Below are 18,174 nucleotides of genomic sequence, written 5' to 3' on the forward strand. Positions count from 1 at the left end.
GGGTAGTTCTATTAATACAGCGCCTGGGGAGCAGTTAAGTGTCTTGCTCAGGGACACTTTGTCACCGGGGAGGGGAGGGGCGAGGATATGTAGCTACCTCTTTCAGATAGCACATCTGATGTAGATCAAGTGTTCCCAAACTTTTCAGGCTGTGACCCCCCAAAATAATCATATTTGGTATTAAAAAGGTCTTAAAAGTCCTTAAATTGTAACTGCATAAATGTGCAGAGGGGACCCCAACTGATGTAGATAACCTCTTTGGAACATTTGTATTATATTTATTTATTAAAAAATGATTTCCATATTTTATAGATATGCCTATTGGGACCTATCCTGAGCTATGGAATGAGTCATACTCTTACCTAAAGATGGACAAGCTGGTTTTACTGGCTCCAGCGGCTGAACTATTACTATACTCCCTCTGCTGAGTAAGATACATGACAAGATCATTTTTAATCAAATGTTAAATTATTTTTAAATACTGGCATCTACACTGGTTTCTGGGCAGCATTTTCCAGCTGTGGGTCATCAATCTGATCCTGTGTATATATAAAAAGAAAAAAACACAACTACATAAGTTGATCCCAAATTAAACAATTTGGCACTGATCTGTCCAGCGAGATTATCTTCAAAAATAGCAAACGTTGCTATTTTTGATTTTTTGGGACTAAGACTAAAACCAATAACATTTTCTTTATTAATTTTGTAAATACACAATACCGTTTCAGGTAGTTATTGTTTTTGTAAAGCTTTGTTTATGCTTTTATGTCATTTAACTAAAATGTCTTTTTTTCTCCCTGATATTTTGTTAGCTTTGGTTAACTACAATTAACCTGATTTGGGCAGGACTGACATCATCACTAAGACAACAGAGATTCACCGTTAATAGACACAGTTTTGTTACATAATTATACTGTAGTGTAAAAAGTGTGGCCATTATCATTTAAATGTAGATGGGAATCTTAAAATGTGTCCTCTTGTCAAGGCAAGTTTATTTGTACAGCACATTTCAACAACAAAGCAATTCAAAGTGCTTTACACAAACCATTAAGTGACAATAAGACATTAAAACACACAGCAAAAGAAACACATTATAAAAGGACATTTGAATACAATTACAAATAAACAGTTGAAATAAAATTACATTGCAGAACCATTCTAACCATCACTCTATCACTCTAACCTTTAGAGTTTAACCAACAGTCAAGTTTTGCCATACACACACACACACAGGAAAATGTAATGCACCGATAATAAATTCATATCATTCAAACTCTAAAAAACATGGTTTGATAAAATGATAGCACACAAAAACCCGATGAAGCAGATCAATTTGATAAATCCCACGTGCACAAACTGTGGGCCCTATTAACGGGATCAACCTGTTTGAAGAAACAGTAATCAGTGCAATCACTATACTGTGGTTGCCTAAGGCAGTGGTTCTCAAACTTTTTCATGTCAAGGACCCCCAAATTGACACTTATTAGCCCGCGGACCCCCATTTGAAAAGATAAGCCAGGGACCCCCATAAGAGAAGATTTGTACGGCTCTAGCAGTGATTCTCAACCATTTTAATTTCAAGGACCCCCAGTTTGACATGCAGTAGGCTACGGACCCCCATTTAATGGCATTTCTATCTCTGGGACCCCAATTCATATTGTAAAATCAATGTTAATTTAACTCTGAGAGTGTACAAATGGAACCAAATGGACCCGTTACGCTTTCAGAGTTACAGACCCATAAGGGTCCATTTGGTTCCTATCCATCATTTAGCTGGGGACCCCCTGGAACCCCCTCAAGTACCCCTGGCGGTCCCCGGACCCCACTTTGAGAACCAATGGCCTAAGGGACTGAATTAGACTTGTGCTCAGAATGGGAGAGAACACTTTGAATGAGAAGATTGTGTACCTTTTGTGTAGCCTTTCTTAACCCATTAAGACCGGGAACGCATCTGTGTAACCACTTGAACCGTTATTTTATACTTTGCCTATTCAAAAATAGCAGATATACAAGCACCGAGGGCTGCGCTATGAGCTTGTAGATCTGCTATTTTTGAAAAATCGTGAAAATGTGTCCAAATCTTTGAATATATATATATTTTTTAAAGCGAAAATGTTTTACTCAAATCTTTGCTTCTGGGGGGTCCCTGGAACAACATATTGTTGGGGTGGATGGGGGTCCGCGGCCAATTACATATCATTTTGGGGGTCCTTGACATGAAACAGATTGAGAACCACTGATTATAGCAACATAAGTTGTTTTTCAAAAAACTGTTAGGATTTAGTAGACATTTGTAGAATCCCCCAGAAGCAAAGACTTGAGTTACAAATGTTCGTTTTGAAAAATATATATTCAAAGATTTGCACAAATTTTCATGATTTTTCAAAAATAGAAGATGCTTTCCCGGTCTTAACTCTCTCAGTGCCAAGCCCCGAGTTTTTTCTGAATGCCCTCAGTGCCAGAACGAAAAATCCCGAGTTTAAAAAATATATATTATTATTATTATTTTTTTTGGAGAAATTGTTCAGAACCCAAGATACCATTATCTAAGATTTGCAGCTCCATCCACTCTTTGTTTAACTTATAACTGAAAAAGGCTGTATCTCGCTTCCCAAGCACTTTTTTTTTACTTTGAAAAAGAAAAAATTGCTGGCAGTTTAGAGAACATATTTTTGGGCGGTGTAGCCGCCCCTATAAGTGGGGTTGGGACACCTCATTAGTACACATTTGCTGTACTGTGATTGGCTCATTAGTATACCCCTAGCTGTACTGTGATTGGCTGACTCTATCCAGCACTGTGATTGGCTACGAGACACATGATGACATTAATAACCTATAAATAGGACTATGCACTTCAAAAAAACATTTTTTAAAAAAAGTGAGCTTCCATCACTGTGATGACCACTGTGATGACCACACCGCCCACTTCACACTGGGTGTGATTTTTTTATTTCATTGGCACTGAGAGAGTTAATGGGTTAAGAGGCCATTTGAAGCAGTCAAGGGAGGGTACTACTATTCAGATACATCCGACATAGGATGACATTGAAATTGCAGCTGTTGCATCAGAAGTGTCAGGTTTCAGCACAGACATTTCATCAAACACACAAACATTTGCAATCATAGGGTTTCCTCCCTTGCATTCTGGACGCTTGCTACTGTACTTGCTGTCTGATTCTCTGATGGTGCGTTCACACCAGGTGCATTGGCATGTCAAGCAGTGGTGGAAAGTACATTTACTCAAGTACTGCACTTAAGTAAAATGTTGAGGTACCTTTACTTCACTGGAGTATTTCCAATTTTCAGTACTTTAACTTCTACTCCATTACATCTCAGAGGCAAATATTGTACTTTTTACTCCACTACAATTATTTGAAAACTTTAGTTACTAGTTACTTTGCAGATATAAATCATTACATTATAAAACTTACATTAACAACTTTAGCCCTATTTCATACCTAGGCTATTTGAAAATAGCCGCATCACGACGCGTTGTGAGCTTGTAGATCGGCTATTTTCAGTACCTTTACTTTTGGTACTTTAAGTGCATTTTGATACCAGTACCTTTACTCAATTACATTTTGAATAACGGACTTTTACTTGTAACAGAGAACTTCTACATTGCAGTATTGATACTTCTACTTTTATTAAAACATTTGAGTACTTTTTCCACCACTGTGTGTGTTGCATGATGGATACGACAGGGCAAGGTGGGTCTGAAATTTGCACAAAGTTGCTTGAATTGAACTTTATACAAATACGTTTCCGTCCACCACAACACGGCCGGCTCGCTAAGATCTGGTCAAACGATCCGAGTAGTGCCGATCAAATATGAATCAAGATTATGTTTCTGCATTGCCTAATAGAGCACCCAAGTCTGACGTAATTTACGCATCCTACCCGGGTCACGTTTTCCCCATTCTGAATTCCCATAGACATGTTTAACTCATTCAGTGCCACATGACGTCTAAGATGTCACGAGGCCTGACGCCCTGAGCGCCAAGACGTCATGAAAAGATGTCATAAAATAAATAAATAGGAAAAACACGTTCAGAACTTAAGATATGATGATTTGAAGATTTGCTGCTCCATTCACTCTTTGTTTAACTTCTTACTGAAAAAGGCTGTATCTCGGCTCCTAAGCACTTTTTTTTTACAATAAATTTTGGTTGTGGCACTCAAGAGCCAAAATTCCATAAATAAGCATGGCATTGAAAGAGTTAATATTGCGTCTTATAAGAACTGTGTTCCAAAAATAAACAAAATGAGCACGGCGGTTTGACTCATATGGACATGAAGCATCAACTGACGCCGAGAAAACACTAACGTTACCACTGCCGAATTAATTACATTTTTTCCAGAAACAGACCGTATCAAATATGAGTGACTTACTATCATAAACGATACAGAGCCACCTCCCTGACAATTTTGTTTATTTTTGGACCACAATTCTAAGACGACCCAATGTTATTCTCCATAGAGAAATTACCTTCCGTGACCCAGGGGATGAACGCGTTATGTCAGACTGACTTCGGTACTCCATTTCTTGCCTCAAATGTTTTCAGACACTGTCTGTTTAGCAATAAAATGAGATTGTGTATTACAGTTACGCTGTGAAACAGCACACGGCACTGCAGCAGGTTTGAACCGGGAAAAAAAAAACATGTTTGTGACACCTTCACATTTTCACGTTTTTTTTGTGCTGGTGAGCCAATCAAACAAAGCTATGGGAAAATTCACTGGAACAGGAAACACCACCTTCTGGAAACCCAGGACTACGGTTATGCACAGAGCCTATTGTCAGCTCCATCGATGGACAAGTCAAGTTGAGCATTAGGGATGGGACGATAATAGTTATTATCGCGATAAAAAAACACTCGCAATAATCGTATCGTGGAGACTTAAATTTATCGTGAAATTGTCCTCCGTCATACACTAGGAATGAGCTTTCGCCGAGCTGCAAATTCAGTACCACTTAAACCAGGGGTCTTCAACGTTTTCGGCCCAAGGACCCCCTAGCTGAAAGAGAGATGAAGCAGTTTACGTGGTGTGCTCTTTTTTCCCTCTACACCTATACCTCTTTGCCAAAAATAGCCGATCTACAAGCTCACAACGCCTCGCGCTGTGAGCTTGTAGATCTGCTATTTTTGGCTAAAGTTCTCCTCAGAAAAGGGATGCTAGGTTTCAAGTGGATACGGTAAAAAAGAAAACATATCACACAAAGATTTGGCGGACCCCCTGTAGTAACTCTGAGGACCCCCTAGGGGTCCCGGACCCCCTGTTGAAGACCCCTGACTTAAACCCCTCTACACTTGATAAAACGGACCTGTAAAGCAACTGTGAGCTTGTAGATCGGCTATTTTGGCGAACGTTCCCCCCCAGAATAGGAATGCTGTGTTCCAAGTGCTTTTTAAAGTTTTAAGCATATTTTGATTATCGCGATAATATCGTTAACCACAATTATTTTTGCCACAGTAATCGTGACATGTAATTTTCATAAGGAGATACACAAATGCTCGAAAGAGAACCTATTTCAGATAACTAAATAAGAAAAAGAGGTTGCGCATCAACAATGGGTTTTCTCAGTGGAGTGCTAGACCCAAAGTCCAGTACCGGTATACATATGAAAAAAAGGAATTTAAAAAAATCCAAAAGGGTGGCACATCCAAAAATTTCAATTAAATAGAGGACAAATTACTCACATTTCCACTTTTGTTATTGGCACACCAATAAAATGAACGTTTCGGCTATGAGCCTGCTCTGAGGAAGGGCTCAAAGCCAAAACGCGCAAGCGTTCATTTTATTGGTGTGCCAATAAGTGGAAAAGTGGAAATGTGAGTAATTTGTCCTTTTGGATGTGCTACCCTTTTGGAGTTTTTTTAATTCCTTTTTTTGATATGAAACCTATTTCAGATGTTAGTAGAAAGGGGTGTTATGAGTGTGCATGTAATAATGGTTATCCCAGGGACACCTCCAATATTGAGGTTTGTTCAATTAGACCCAAAATACACCCCCTTTTGTCTCAACTGTGAACGCTGGCGTTGTACAAACGCAGCTATTGGGCCTCATTCACAAAGCTTTTTTTAAAAGTCTGCTATAGCGTAGGCACTATATTTTTGTAAAGTCCCATGTCGGATTCATGAAAGGGTGTACAGCCTTTGATTTGAATTTTGTGTGCAAACACAGGTTACAATGAATGGCACTTGGTTCATATTGGATGCGCATACTTGTTAATCATTTGCATAGATCAATGCGCCATTTAACACATTGACTGCCAGAATTATTTCAGATTTTTAGCTGTAGCCTGCCAGAGATTTTTCATTGAAAAAAAAAAGTACTCAGGAGCCGAGATACAGAATTTTTAAGTTTTAAGTTAACAAGGAAGTGGATAGGAGTCTAAATCTTCGAACAATCATATCTCGTTGGTCTTTGGGTCAAAAAAAAAAAAAAAAAAAAAAAACTTAAAAAAAAAAAAAAAATAGAACGCAGATCTGCGTTCTTGGCAGCCCACGTATTTATTAAAAATAGAACGCAGATCTGCGTTTTTGGCAGCCAATGTGTTAATACCAAATTCACCTAAGAATTATGATGAATCAGACTATGCTCGTGGAGACACTCGCGCGAGCGCTATACGATCAACTATGATCGTAAACACGTTTTGTCAATGAGGCCCATTGAGTCCTACACTCAGAAACAGACTAAAGACCCAGCTGAGCCTTGCTTTAAATATAAGTACGTATGTGTTTCATAAAGGAAGCGCCGTGTGATCGTTGTGTGTGAAAAGCACCCTGACAAAACTACATCTCTTCTGACGTGCTGTGGATCGTCTCGATTATCATCTTCTTAAGTCTTTTCACTTTGTCCGGCGGCGTTTCGTTCAGACACTCCTCGACGTACTTCAGAAAGCCTGCGTGCGGCGAAGCAGCGAGACTATGACAACAGGTCCCTATCAAGCCCAACGTCCCGCGCGGCGGGGTGGCGGAGGAGTGCGCCATCAAGTGGCTGGGGCGCTTTAGGCCCGGGCCTCTGCCGTCTATGAAGGAGGAGGACAAGTGGTTAATGGCCGGGGAACAGGAGGACCCAGAACCGGAGGAAGGAGACGAGTGAAAGGAGGCGGGAGGCGTTGGAGAAGAAGGGCCTTCGTGGTGGTGGTGGTGGTGGTGGTGAGCCGCCATGGTTAGCCTGGGGTCCGATTGGTGGAAAATGTGAGAGGAGGAGGAGGTCATGGAGGAGGAAGGAGTGGTGCGGTCGATCGGTTTCAGGAGACCGTCTTCCTGCAAACGTCCAATAAAGGGGAGGCTGCCCGGATCGGGCTCTGGGGCTTCATCCCCGTCACAGGAGTCACAGAGGAACATCAGCTGGCGGTAATGCCTCCACTTAGGCAGGCAGAAGTCCTCGGAGCCGCTGGTCTTGTTGGAGGTCATGGCCTTGTGCTCCCGTTGGAAAATGGTGCGAAGGTTGCGGAACTTGGTTTTGATTTCTTCCACTGGAAGTTGGAAGAAAAAAAACACACAAACAAGCCAAGCGATTAACTGAAGAGATCTAAATGAATGACAAAAGAATGATGAGATGCAGTTTAAAATCGATGACAAAACTGAGAATGGATATTATAGAAGTATTTAGTCAACTGTAACTTAGAAAATACTAAATAAATGTAGTTCTGTAAAGTAGCCTACAGTAAATACATACATTTTGTAATTATCATTAACCCATTAAAACCGGGAGAGCCTCTGTGTCATTTTAGATTTGAGCTAAAAAGCATTATTTTATACTTTGGCTTAAATAAATGGAGTACTTTTTTACACCACCGCTCACAGCATTATAATTACCTGTGAAAGGGACTGGATGATTGTGAGACAGCTGTCTGCTCAGGTTCTCCAGCGTGCTCTGTCTCAGCGCACGGTTTCGATAGCTCTCCGACCTGTGGTTCCATAGGCAGCTGTTTTCTGAAAAAACGTGTCAATATTAATGCTTCATTCATGAAACCACCAAAGCAGAGAGTGTAAAAGTAAAGTATTGCAATGAGGTGGTCTTGTCTGTGTTACGTCAACACTGCAAATTTGTCCACCAGAGAGGAAAACTGTTTGCTAAAGGGATAGTTCACCCCAAAAATGACATTTTTTTCTATCAACTAGTCACCCCATGGAGAATTGAATTCATGGACATTTTTTTGTTTTTGTCGCATTCCTAAACCAATAATTTATAGGCCAAATAGCGAAAAATAGGTGAGCTCATGTGTCGCAACACAATGCGCTTGCAGATCTGCTATTTTCGAACAATGTTGGCCGGATATGTGTCCGTTTTTGCAGAATGTTCACCTATTAAGACATGCCCAGAATAGGAATGATAGGATTCACGTGACAGCGTTGTACACAGAAAATAATCGATCTACAAGCTTACAATGCATCAATGCGTTGTGAGCTTGGAGATCGGCTATTGTCACAAGACACCATCATAAGACAAAGTATAAATTAACCCTTTTAGACCGGGAACGCATTTTTTAATTTCTTTGGCTATTAAAAAATAGCAGATATGCAGAGCTTGTAGATCTGCTATTTTGGAAAAACAAATCGTGAAAATGTGTGCAAATCTTTGAATATATATATATTTTTTCAAAAAACTCAATCTTTGCTTCAGGGGAAAAACTTTTCCTGCTATAATGATATAAATCACTTGTTCTCAAACTGTTTCATGTCAAGGGTATGTATTTGATATGTATTTGTCCGCCGACCCCCATCTCAAAATATGTTGTTCCAGGGACCCCCAACCCAGAAGCAAAGATTTGAGTTAAAAAATAATTGCTTTAAAAAAGCAAGCTCTGCTGCGCTATGAGCTTGTGTATCTGCTATATTTGAGTAGCCCAAAGAAATCTAAAATGACACAGATGCGTTCCCGGTTTGAATGGGTCAATGAAGTAATAAGATAATTCCCACTCACCAGCATAGAAGGAGATCAGCTCACAGACGTTTGCCTCTGTCCAGTGGCAGCGTGGGTCGGCGTGTCCCAGCCTGGCACACGTCTGGACGGTATTCATCGTGGTGGGGAAGGCCAGCGAGGCCAGGGTTCGGTTTAGAGCGCCGCTGCCGAGTTTGCCGTCGACCACCTGTGTGAAACTGGACAGACAGGCAGGAGGGAGCGAGGTGGTGGTGGGAGCGGCGAGTCCGAGTCTCTCCTGTCTCGTCGAGATGGTGACCTGGCACTGATGACCGGTGATGGCGGCCGGGATGTAGGGCTGTGTCACGATTACAAAATTTTAAGTTGACGATTAATTGTCACACAAAATAATGAACGGTTAATGATTTAATCGTGTTTTGGGCATTGAATATATTGGAACATATGAATACAACTTAAATTGTGTGAGTGTGGTTTTTAGGCTTCATAATCACAAATTGCACAGGGGCAAATAACTTAAATATACAAATAAATTACTGACACATTTAATAATATACATCAAAACATTTAAAAAATAGCGGAAATAGCTGCAAGCTTACAACACAGATTGTAGATCTGCTATTTCTTGCTATTTTTGGAAAATGTTTGAAAATGTATGAAAACATTTTCTCCATGGAAACGATTATGAGGATTATGCAAAAATAATTGCGATTATCTCAAATCATTGTGATTAGGCGATTATGTAATAATTGTGACAATTGGCCTACCGTGATATCGGTTTTAGTGTCACTCTGGTGGAAGTCAGGAGGAAGAGAGTGGAAGTCGGAGGGCGTAGGAGAGTCCTCCTCCAGCTTGACGACCACTTGGGTGCCGCACGAGGAGAAACCGTTTACCACGTCAGGAAGGAGGAGGTGGGGTCCCCCCCCCACCCCGCTTCCTGGTTTGAGGTCCTCCTCCTCTTCTTCCTGTGTGGCAAGCAGAAGTGGCTGAAGGTGGTCTGGGTTGCTGTTTTCTGGCTCGTCTTCGCAGGACTCCCGCAGGAACATGAGTTGGTTGTAGTGTTTCCACTGGGAGACGTAGTAGGCCTGGTCGGAGTCACACGTCCTGCCGGCGTTCGCGGCCTTGAACTCACGGTTGAACACCGTCCGCAGGTTATTGAACTTGCTCTTTATGTCCTCCACTGGAAAAGTGACAACACAAAGCATTTAAAAGTCATTAAGACCTGAGGCTGATTCTACAAAATGTCTTCTGAATCCTTACGGTTTTCTGAAAAACATATGTTTCTATGTTAGTAGTTCTCAAACTTTTTCACGTCAAGGACCCCAAAATTATATGTTTTTGGCCGAGGACCCCCATCTCAAAATATTTTGTTCCAGAGATCCCCAGAAGCAAAGATTTGAGTTAAAAAATGTCACTTTAAAAATATATATACAGTATGTATTAAAAGATTTGCACACAATAAAAAAAAGTTGCAGATCTACAAGCTCATAGCGTGGCACGAAGAGACACACTTTGTGCTTGTATATCTGCTATTTTTGAATAGCCAAAGTATAAAATGTATTAATTGGTTAAAATCTAAAAAGATACAGATGCTTTTCCGGTTTTAATGGGTTAATCAATCGATGTATCGCAATCAGGCCTGTCACAATTATTACATAATCACCTGATCGCAATTATTTTTGCATAATCGTCAAGAGTAGTTTCCATTGACAGCAAAAAATAGCCTATCTACAACTATTTTAGTTATTTTTTTTAAATGTTTCAAAGTTAAACATTATTAAATATATCGCCTATTTTGGCCATAGTACATTATTTATTTTGATTATTGGTACTGGTCATTGTCAGTCATTTCTTTGTACATTTAAATTATCTGTCATGTCTGCCCTGTCTTGTTTACAAAGCCTAAAAGGCAAACAGAAATGTAATCGTTTTTCATATGTTCCACTGTTCAATGCCAAATCACTATTAAATCGTTAATCCCAATTATTTGCATGATAATTAATCGTCAACAAAAATGTCATGAGGCCTGGTCAGGAGGCCTGGTCTTGTTTTACATCTGCATTTTTGTCTGTGATTGATAGCATAGCACCCACAAAAGTGGTAAGGGTCAAAGCCCGCACTGAACCTTGGATGAAGGGAGAAATCTTGAATGCTATCAAACTCAGAGACAAAAACTACTCTGCGTACAGGAAAAATCTTAAGGAGCAAATACTTGAAAAGATAAAAAAAATGTAGTAGTAATGTAGTAAACGACATGATCGAAAATGCCAAAAGGAATTTCTTAAATGAGAAAATTGAGGAAAACTAAAACCACCCAGAAAAACTCTGGAAGACTCTAAAACAATTAGGCTTCAACAACAAACTGCAAACTAAAACTAGAAACCTCAGCATTATTTCAAGTGGTTTACATTTCTGACTAATAAAGTATCCAATCAATCGATAAATCAGGACAGAATGAAACATCAAAGTTAAAACAACAAAGACCACTTCATGAAATACCTGTGAAAGGCGCTGGCTGCCCTTCAGACAGTTGGTTCTGGAGAATCTCCAAGGTCCTCAGTCTGAGCTGACGGTTATTGTGGTTTACAGACTTCTTGTTCCACAAGCAGCCGTGCTCTGAGAAACCGGACATGAAGAAAAATACCACAAATCTGGGCTGAGTGAAGAGCTGAGTACTTGCTTCTAATGTCATTCTGTTCCGTCAGTATTTAATGCTGTAACAATGCCATTACTACTTGTTTATTAGCCATTTTATTTGCTTACATCTCTCCTCATATACCATACCCTCCCATTACAACCGTAGTATAACTGTCCATGTGCCCATGCTGTTTTCATTTGTTTTGAGGTTGAAGAAGGAGTTTGGTGTGTTAGCTTGCTATTATTCTTCAGATGTTGCTTTAGGTTCTGCCTGATTTAGCTGTTGATCAGTTTTTTGGACATTTAAATATCAACTGATGTATTGGCACACAGTGTTATGAGAAGGATTATTGTTATTATACATTCCAGCTGTAAAAATAAACATAGCGATTTGCAAATGTATCAGTAAAGACTCATTCTTGCCAACCTGTTATCAGTTTCAATGATACCCCATCAGTCTGATATTGGGGAAAGAGAAATGAGCTAGTTCTGCCCCCTAGTGGTCACAAATTTGAACGATAATGTCAAATACCTTTCTATTCCTTTTAGATCACATCCCGACCATATTGTGCACCTATTTAGCAATATACACTAAATATATTTATTTGTATTCAACATCAAAACATGTCTGTAAAACAAAATGTGATGTGCTAGGCTTTTAGTATCAAGAGATCACCTTTTCGTAGTAGTCATTGCTGTTGACAATGACTGTAAATATGTACTAATGTATGTATGTATGTACAAGCCTGGGTTATTTTACATATCCACAAAGCATCCGGTTAACATAACACAATAGATACTCCTCGAATGACCTGAGGAATCAATTACCAACTGTATTAACCCATTAATTAATTAATGTAGTTCACTGGCTTCCTTTAAAACAGCCCTGAAAATTCACCTTTCAGGAGGCCAAAGGGGGAGGTACCGTAGTTATCACTTCTACCTTCATCCCCCCCCCCTTTTATTTACCCCCATTCCCCCCCCCATATTTGTGATGATATTGAATGTTTTGGTGCTATTTTTATATGTGGATGAATTGAATACCTAGGACCCCAATGGAAACAAGACCACAAGGACTTTTTTGGTGTTATCCTTTTAGACAAAGTGTTTGACTACTCGTGCTGTTTTTACATTTCTGTCTAATAAAATATTCAATCAATCAATTAAGTCCTGAGGCCGATTCTACTATATCATATATCATACTATACAACATATACTATGTTGCTATATCAGTGGTGCTCAAACTTTTTCATGTCAAGGACCCCGAAAAATGATATGCATTTGGCCCACCGACCCCCATCTCAAGATATTTTGTTCCAGGGACCCCCAGAAGCAAAGATTTGAGCTAAAAATATATAAATATTCAAAGATTTGAACAAAGTTTCAAAACATTTCAAAAATAGCAGTCACTTCGTGCCGTACTATGAGCTTGTAGATCTGCTATTTTTGAACCACCAACCAATGTTTGGTTGGTGGTTCAAATCTAAAATGACACAGATGCTTTCCCGGTTTTAATGGGTCAAAGTTAAAACACAGTTTTTCCTCTCACCTGCATAGAATGATATCAGTGCACGCTCCTTCTCTTCAGTCCAGTAACATTTGCCCGCGGTGGACGAGAAGGAAGAGGAGGAGGAGGAGGAAGAGGAGGAGGACGGTGCCGGGAGGACGGGCAGGACGAGGAGGAGGGGCTCGTTCTCCATCTTCACCGCCAGATCCTGGCGTGGAACCGCCTGCCAGTGGTGTAAAGTAACTTAAGTGCATGTACTTAAGGACAATTTTGAAGTATTTTTTACTTTACTGGAGTACTACATCTCAGATCCAAATATTCAAATTTTTACAGCGCTACAATTATTTAAAAACATACATTAACCACTTCAGCCCTATATACTTTCTGAAAATGTCTGATCTACAAGCTACGAACTTGTAGATCTGCTATTTTCATCAAAGGATTTTCATACATTTAAAAATGCTTAAAGAAATGGGACATTCTGCATAATGAGTCATTTCTACTTTAGGTACTAAAGTAAATTCTTATACAAATACTTTTGTCCTTTAACTTAAGTAAATTTTAAATACCGGACTTTCACTTGTAACAGAGAACAAGTCTGCAGTATTGATACTTTTACTTAAGTAAAAAAAAAAAGAGTACTTTTTCCACCACTCCCGCATGCCGTGGCACCCGTGTCGTGGGGTCGTCGTCTGAGCTCTTGTCCTGCTCCAGCTGCTGGGAGTAGCTGGTCAGGAACAGCAGGTCGTGGAAGTACTTCCACTGCGACACGAAGACCTCGTCGGACGGCGAAGCCTGGCCGCTGGCGCTCACCATCTTGTACTGGCGCTGAAACGTGGTGCGAAGGTTCTTGAACTTGCTCTTTATGTCCTCCACTGCACAAACAGAGGAGAGGAAGACACCAGGGCAGGGCTGTCACGATTACATCAATTTAAGTTGACGATTATGTAATAATTGTGACAGGCCTACACCTGGGGTTTTGTTTTATTTGAATCTTGATAAGTAACAGTTTTGGACAATAAGTGTCTAACAGGTGAGCACAAATAAAATACATCGGTGCATAGCTCCTCTCTCTCTCTCTCTCTCTCTCTCCACTATTCCGGTGGGTATAACATAAGCCCAAAATAGCCGATCTACAAGCTCACAATTACATTTTTTGGGAAGAGATTTGGTGTAGGCAGGGGGGAAAAAAAAGGTTCCATGTACGGAGCCAACTCGGGTCCTATTTTACTAAGTCTAGACAAGTGATTAATTGGTTAATACTCAACTCATTATTCTCTCATCTTATTTTCTTACATCTTTTGTTGTTGTAGTTTCACTCTGCTGGTCACAGATATGAAAAGAGCAGCTTTTATTTCTGGTCCAAAGTCATATGCACATATGTGCATATCTCATAATGTGTCCCAGCACACATCTCGTGTGTGCATTGAAACCACTGCGAAACATTTTAGTGTGTATACGCAGGGTTTATACATGAGGCCTCGTGCGTGTTGGGGACAGCCCCCCCTTACCTGAGAACGACGCCGGTGGAGGGTGTGCCGACAGGATGACTCGCAGGTGTTCCAGAGTTTTACATCTGAGCTGACGGTTCTTGTAGCCCTCCGACTTGTGGTTCCACAGACAGCTGTGTTCTGGGAAACAACAAGACATGCATGGGATATTGTCAGTGGTGTAAAAAGTACTTTTTTTTTTTACTTCAGTAAAAGTATCAATACTGCCATGTAGAAATACTTGCAAGTAAATATAAAAAATTTACTCGAGTAAAAGTGCAAAAGTATTGGCATCAAAATGAACTTAAAGTACCAAAAGTAAAAGTACTCATTATGCAGAAATGTCCCATTTCAAGTTTTCAAAATGTATAGAAATCTTTTGAAAATAGCAGATCTACAAGCTCACAACGCGTCGCATTGTGAGCTTGTAGATCGTCTATTTTCAAATAGCAGAGGTTAATTCTGTTTAGTAATAAAAGCTAAATCTAAAAAGTAACTGAAGTTTTTAAATAATTGTAGTGGAGTAAAAGTACAATATTTTCCTCAGAGATGTAGTGGAAGTAAAAGTATTGAAAATTGGAAATACTCCACTAAAGTAAAAAAAATAACTTAAAATTGTACTTTAAGTACAGTACTTGAGTAAATGTACTTAGTTACTTTACACCACTGGATATAGCAGCTTTGGTTTTCAAACTGGGAACTTGCCATCAACCTGAGCTTTATGGTGAACCGACCCCTTGTAAATACAGCATTCTGTAACAGTATTATGCATGTGCTGATGGGTCAACCTGACTGAAAGGTCATGTTTTTCTTTCTTTCTTTTAAAAAATAAATAAATGTGGTCTATTTTTGCACAAATATAAGTGTTTTGTGCCTCCCTCCTTCCTGGTGAACTGTCCAATAAGGACAGGATGGGATGTTGTTGCCATAACAACTGTGATTGGGTTGCATTCATTGGTGCAGAAATGGCACAGTTGTGTACTAATAAACATACCTTATGACTACAACACCATTTTAAATGTTGAATGTAATTTTATATTTAGAATATTGAGGACTGCTTATGTATAATAAACTCCAATATTTGTATTGGCCAAGATCCCAAGAATGTGTCCAATTGCCATAACAAAACTCATTTGGTTGGTTGCTCTCTACACACAGACACACACAACACAAAATACCAACATATAAAGAGATAAAATAAATATGAGTTTAATGCAATCTAATGCATACATGCATGGGTGAGGATGAGGATGGGCAGAGCTCAATATTATTTTGCCATGGCTACTTATTAACACCATAATAATTATGTTCATAACTGCAATTCCATACACTGACCGCAAACATACGCACAGATAATGCTGCAACACAGTAAATGAAGGCCAACAACTACTAAAGTTACATGCGTAAGCATATGAGAAAGTGGACTGGCCGTGGTTAGAAATTAAGTTTTAATCCCACTCAGGGCCAGTGCCAGGCTGACTGACCTTCATCATGAAATACAATTAATTGATTTAATGAAACAATGCGTTACTTTATTTAATCAGCGCACTTGAATTTATGAATGAGTCTCTGTCAAAATCGGCAGTGGGAGGCGTGTAGGAACAGCTGTTTGTAGTTCTCTCTCTCTCTCTCTTCTGTCTGTGCATTGCTTTAATGCAGGGGTCTTCAACAGGGGGTCCGGGACCCCTAGGGGGTCCTCAGAGTTACTACAGGGGGTCCGCCAAATCTTTGTGTGATATGATTTTTTTTTTACCTTAACCACTTGAACCCTAGCATCCCTTTTCTGAGGAGAACTTTAGCCAAAAATAGCAGATCTACAAGCTCACAACGACTAGCGCTGCAGGCGTTGTGAGCTTGTAGATCTGCTATTTTTGGCTAAAGAGAGGTATAAGTGTAGAGGGAAAAAAGAGCAGACCAAGTAAAAAAAAAGAAGTTGATTCTGAAACTCAATTTTAAATAATATAGAGGGGGTTCCCTGCTTCATCTCTCTCTCAGCTAGGGGGTCCTTGGCCTGAAAACGTTGAAGACCCCTGCTTTAATGCAAATAACAAACAGCGCTGTCCATGGTTCTGAATTCCATACAGTCCACATCTGTTTGTTAGATGATTTTGGAGATAGGAAAAAAAGACACACTTGATAGGCTAATGTGTAGCTGGAATTAATTATTTCAGCGTGATTTAAGTGGCGGATTGTAAAACTATACTTCCAGAATGATTTTCCCAACAGGAATTATAATAGACTACCCCAAAGAGAGAGAGAGAGAAAACCTTCTACAATATTCCTCAAACCAGGTTTTTATTTAGGGTGCGTTCGGAAATTACGCACCGGAGCACACTCGCCTATTAGTTTGTATTGGCCAGTGCGCTCAGTGCTGTATTTTCGAACGCGCCCATAGAAACTCGCTCCCGGAAGTTCAATAAATATTCCTAGCAGACAGTGTTTCTCTCCAGTGTTGCCATGTCGACTTATTATAAGCGACTTTGGGCTTGTTTTTCTGTAAAGTTGCTTGTACATACCGTAGTTTTGCAGATTGCGGTTTTGTGGGCTTTGTTTCTAAAGTGTTGCTTATTTAGGCTTAGCTTCCAATTTGTATTATTATTATTTAAACCAGTGGTTCTCAAATATTTTCATGAAAATGTTTTGTGCCACCAGGGGAGCATTTGTGTTGTTAGAATGTTTAAAACATATTCCAAATATTTCACATTTTATTGCAAGCTTAAAAAAAATAGCAGATCTACAAGCTCACAACACGTGTGAGCTTGTAGATCTGCTATTTTCAAATAGCAGATCAGATGCAGGTTTAAAGTGCTTATGTAGCCTAAAGCTGCTTCTTTTGGGCTTGTTTTCCTAGACCTGGTTGCTTATTTCTCTCACAAAACATGGCAAGTTACACTGATAATAGACCTTTAAAGTTATTTTTGCAAACTGCACCATAAAAACATGCACAACAACGATATATTGATTTCTCGGTGTTCTAAACATGTACCAGATGGCTTCCTTCTTTTCTCCCAAGCTCATTCAGTCGGTCAAGTTTGATTTGCTTTAATATCGGTTGGTTGCTGATTATTACGCCATATTGCCCGTTGCTGGTGACTGTCGAAGCAATTGTTGCAGCAAATGTTGCGGCATTTCACGGTATTTGACGGCATTTCACGGCGTGTCAAGTCTGTTTTGGGTCACCCTGGGGGGGATATGGTGTATAATAGTTTGACTTACTGGAGTAAAACGCTATCAGTGCCCTCTCTTTCTCTTCTGTCCAGTATCGCTCTGAAGCAATGCTGCAACGGGCGACCTCCTCCATTGTTGCTGTGTTGCCAGATATATCGTGAGAGAAATAAGCAACCAGCTCTAGGAAAACAAGCCCAAAAGAAGCAACTATAGTTGCTTTTTTAAATGCTCGTCATAAGGCATGCTCATAATGGCCTATAAGTGCACTTATAGGCCATTATGTGCACTTTAAGCGTATATACTACTGTATACATTGACGTGTGTCGCGATGCGACACGTGGTGAGCTTGTAGATCTGCTATTTTCAAAAAATCTTGAAATAAAATGTGGAATATTTGGAAGATTTTTAAAAACATTCTAACAACACAAATCTGGTACAGGGGCTCCCTGGCACAAAACATTTTCAGATGGGTTAGGGACA

At 39.8% G+C, this 18,174-nt stretch overlaps 1 protein-coding gene and 1 long non-coding RNA gene across 3 annotated transcripts; both read right to left on the bottom strand.

Moving 5' to 3' along the window:
• Positions 1–967: 967 nt before the first annotated feature.
• LOC308078024 lies at positions 968–2,322 on the bottom strand. Its single transcript, XR_013932486.1, has 2 exons — positions 1,843–2,322; positions 968–1,428 (listed from the first exon to the last, which is right to left on the bottom strand). It is a non-coding gene; the product is annotated as an uncharacterized lncRNA (long non-coding RNA).
• Positions 2,323–6,566: 4,244 nt separating this feature from the next.
• LOC308078438 (uncharacterized protein) lies at positions 6,567–17,831 on the bottom strand. Of its 2 annotated transcripts, none has more exons than XM_080419604.1 (9): positions 17,743–17,831; positions 14,548–14,667; positions 13,688–13,911; positions 13,079–13,259; positions 11,392–11,508; positions 9,660–10,072; positions 8,938–9,232; positions 7,830–7,946; positions 6,567–7,486 (listed from the first exon to the last, which is right to left on the bottom strand). In XM_080419604.1, the coding sequence occupies exons 1-9, from the start codon at positions 17,825–17,827 to the stop codon at positions 6,798–6,800; spliced, it is 2,241 nt and encodes a 746-aa protein (XP_080275730.1). In that variant the 5' UTR covers positions 17,828–17,831; the 3' UTR covers positions 6,567–6,797. The 2 variants fall into 2 exon arrangements, with proteins under 2 accessions (XP_080275730.1, XP_080275729.1); XM_080419603.1 differs by having other exon boundaries at positions 13,679–13,911.
• Between the last annotated feature and the right edge of the window lie 343 nt (positions 17,832–18,174).

The sequence above is a fragment of the Gymnoscopelus braueri genome, assembly GCF_963280865.1.
Source record: "Gymnoscopelus braueri genome assembly, chromosome: 22".
Taxonomy (NCBI): Eukaryota; Metazoa; Chordata; class Actinopteri; order Myctophiformes; family Myctophidae; genus Gymnoscopelus; species Gymnoscopelus braueri.